We start from the raw sequence: 3503 nt of genomic DNA on the forward strand, positions 1-3503 counted from the left end.
TGAGGGTTGCGATCCGTTGCCGGACACGGAAAAAAAACAAAAGACAAAAAAAAAAAAAAAAGATATGTCATATATACCATGAGCATGAGAAAGCTGACTTGATTATATTAATATCAGAAAAATGAGATTTCAAGGCAAAGAACATTGTTTCTGAAATTCTTTTCGCCTCATGTTTTCCTGCCCGTAGTCGTCTACTCTTCCTTGCAGTCTTAACTTAAACATTTATTACTTTCTTTGGGAAGCCTGTTATCACCCAAGATTTGGTCCTGTGGGCTCAAATAACATCATTTATTTCTCCTATCATTATATTTATTACACTGGGTTGTAAGAATTTATCTGTCTCCTCTCTATTTTAAGTATTTCTCTGTCTGTAAGATCTATGAAGAAGGGTCAGTGTCTACAGTTCTCAAAAGAAAAAAAAATCATTGTACTTTTAGCACTTAGTGTAGTGACTGGTGCACCTAAGTTCTCAATAGATATTTGTTGAGTGGCTGTATGAATGATGACTTAATGATTTAGTGAGTAAGAAATGTGTTTAGGGCCGGCCCGGTGGTGCACTGGAGAGTGCGCCGCTTGGGAGCACAGCGGCGCTCCTGCCGAGGGTTCGGATCCCATGTGGAGACCGGTTCCCGCTCACTGGCTGAGCGCGGTGCGGGCGCAACGCCTAGGGTTGCGATCCCGTTACCGGTCAGTAAAAAAAGACACAAAGGAAAAAAAAAAAAAAAAGAAATGTGTTTTAAAAGACTATATGATTATATGTGGAAATGTTTATAACTGCAAAAAAGGACGAAACTTTTAAAAGTTTTAAAAGTCATCAGAAAATTGGAAAAGTCATAAAAGCATCTATTCTTTTTTTAATCTAATGAATAATTTTCCATTTATCTAGACCTGAGTTGGTAGTTAAGAAGCTACGATACTATGCAAGATTTATAGTAGTTTGTCTTCTTCTGAACAAAATGGATGTTGTAAAAGATCTGGTAAAGGTAAATATACTTTAAAATAATTAAAATCCTAATAATTTATTCGTATATGGATAATTTTGGTTTTTAGGTTAGAGTAATTTGTTTTAGGTTAAAATAATTTTGATATGTCTCAATAATTACAACATTCAGAGTATAATAACTTCTGACAAGGATAATAATAAAAAATTTTCCAACTCTCTTCATATTTCAAATACACTAATCAGAGATAATTATCTTAATTCCTTGCTTTTGTCCCTTCAGCATGTTGTACATTTCACAGACCATTGATGGCTAGTTGGGAAATGGAAGTCAAAAAGATACTTAGTTTAAGAGAAAATAATTGAAATGTTAGGTCAAGAAAAGGTGCATAGTGTTTTGCAAAGGTATTGTGAATGAATTTTAGTTTTTCTATCACTTTAGAGTGTCTGCATTACTCTGTCATTAAATCAGGTAATTAAGAGTTAACTGTATTTGGGATCCACTTAAATATCTGTAATTATTGCATACTAAATTCTGGTTGCATTCTGTACTCAATGGTTTTGATGGCGTACTTCTTAACTTTGTAACTTAAAACAAACATAACATGCTAGTTTTTGACAAGGCCACCAGAAGTAGTGCTACATACCCCCGCTGTCTTCCTCTACCTCCAGTTACTAATAAGACTGTCTCCAAAAAATAGTATGCTATAAATCCAAAGAAAATCAGGAAGTCTCCATTTTTTTATGTTAAAATTTTTGAGTATCTTTTTTCAGAGTTTTGTATTAATAAATTCATGCTGATGTAGCACTGAATAGGAAATGTATTTTATAAAGACATTGTTTGATGTGTATCATTCTGGAGTTTTTAATTATGAAACAAATCTTTGTAGTTTTCAGTCTTTGTTTTTGGTTGTAATTGGGACTGTGTATTGATAATAATCAAATTTCTAAACTATATCAGTTTCTGTCAGGCATATGGTACCATATAGCTATGTGTCTTTATGGGGTTTTTAATAATCTTTTTTGTATGTGATATTTTAAAATCAGGAATTATCAGATGAAATCGAAGATTATACTCATCGCTTTAACACTGAAGACCAAGTGGAATGGAACTTGGTGCTTCAAGAAGTAGCAGCTTTCATTGAGGTCAGTTTTTGACAAGAGAGGTTGTCATAATTATGGATTAATGAATGGCTATGTGGTATGTGTTTTTATTGTGTGTATATGTCAAGAAGAAGGAATAAATTATCACATTGATATTTTGTCTTGGCCATTAACTTCTTATTGCTTTTTTCTTTAGGCTGACCCCGTAATGGTATTAAATGATGATAATACCATTGTTATCACATCTAATCGCCTTGCTGAAACGGGAGCCCCATTGCTGGAACAGGGCATGATTGTGGGACAGTTGTCTCTGGCTGATGCCCTCATTATTGGTAATTGTAATAATCAGGTAAAGAATTGTGAAAGAACTATGCTTAAAATTTACTTTGAAAAATAGTGCTTTTCATTATCTCCTTATAAACATTCTAACATCTATCTGTGAGGAAATAATTAAAATATGCTATGTACATATATAAAATGTATTACAGAATTTAAATGGTTTAGAATTTTTAATGACATAGGAAGATACTCATGATATAGAAAGTAAAAATTAACTTACTGTGGAGCTATGTAAGCAGAATTATTTCATATATATTAGAATGTCTATAAATGTATGCACAGAAAAAAGACTAAGAAGAAATTTACCAATATCTAAAAGGTTTATATCTGAATAGCAGTGTTATGGGTGATTTTTATTTTCTTTCTTACAACTTTCTAAACTTTCCAAAATTTCTATGTTACTTTTCCAATTGAGTAAAAAAGGTGGAGTTGGGGGGTGCGTTGTTCTTGAGTATATATCTCAAAAGTAAACTTCAGATTTTTTTTATGACAGAATATCCCATGATGAGGAGAATTTAATTCATTGGAAATGTAATTTACTGGGAATTATGGGATGTTGGAAATATGGTATTTGTATAAGTTTTAATTGTTTTGTTTCGGTTTTGGTTTTGTTTGTTTTTATTGAATCATAATTGATTATACATATTTTTTGGATTCAGTGTTGACATATGTTGATAAGATCAATATTACTAGTACGCATACTATTACAAATTGTACTTATTCTTTATGCCCCTTGTCCAATCTCTCCCTATCCTCTTCTCCCTCCCCCCTCCCACCTCTTATAACCCTAGATTTCTTCTCTCCCTCTGAAAGAGTAATGGTTACTCTGTTGATTTGTTGCCCAAGTGATCTGTCCAGTGCTGAAAGGTGTGTTCAGGTCCCCCAGTATTATCATAGAGCAGATGCTTCTTCTGTCACTCTGGAATGGGCTTTGTGGAGAGAGACATCCTATTCTTTTCTTTGGTCTCTGCTGGTGACTCTGTGTCAATGCACTCCAGTGGCTGGTAGACCATCTGCATGGTGGTTGTGGCATCTAGCCACTTTTGCGGCAGCTGTGGTTATTGTGGTGGCTGTGGTGGCCACCCACATGGAGTTGATGTTTTTGGCATGCTCCTTGTTG

The 3503-nt window shown here is 34.0% G+C and overlaps 1 protein-coding gene across 1 annotated transcript in view; it reads left to right on the top strand.

Annotated features, from left to right (window-relative positions):
• SCAI (suppressor of cancer cell invasion) overlaps positions 1-3503 on the top strand; it is a gene marked incomplete at its 3' end in the record, with an annotated part of 95776 nt that overhangs the window by 51239 nt on the left and 41034 nt on the right. Inside the window, 3 exon segments of the mRNA XM_008569976.1 lie at positions 887-983; positions 1988-2086; positions 2241-2393. Coding sequence (XP_008568198.1) covers positions 887-983; positions 1988-2086; positions 2241-2393 — 349 coding nt within the window.

This window comes from Galeopterus variegatus, unplaced genomic scaffold (genome assembly GCF_000696425.1).
Source record: "Galeopterus variegatus unplaced genomic scaffold, G_variegatus-3.0.2 Scaffold549, whole genome shotgun sequence".
Lineage (NCBI taxonomy): Eukaryota > Metazoa > Chordata > Mammalia > Dermoptera > Cynocephalidae > Galeopterus > Galeopterus variegatus.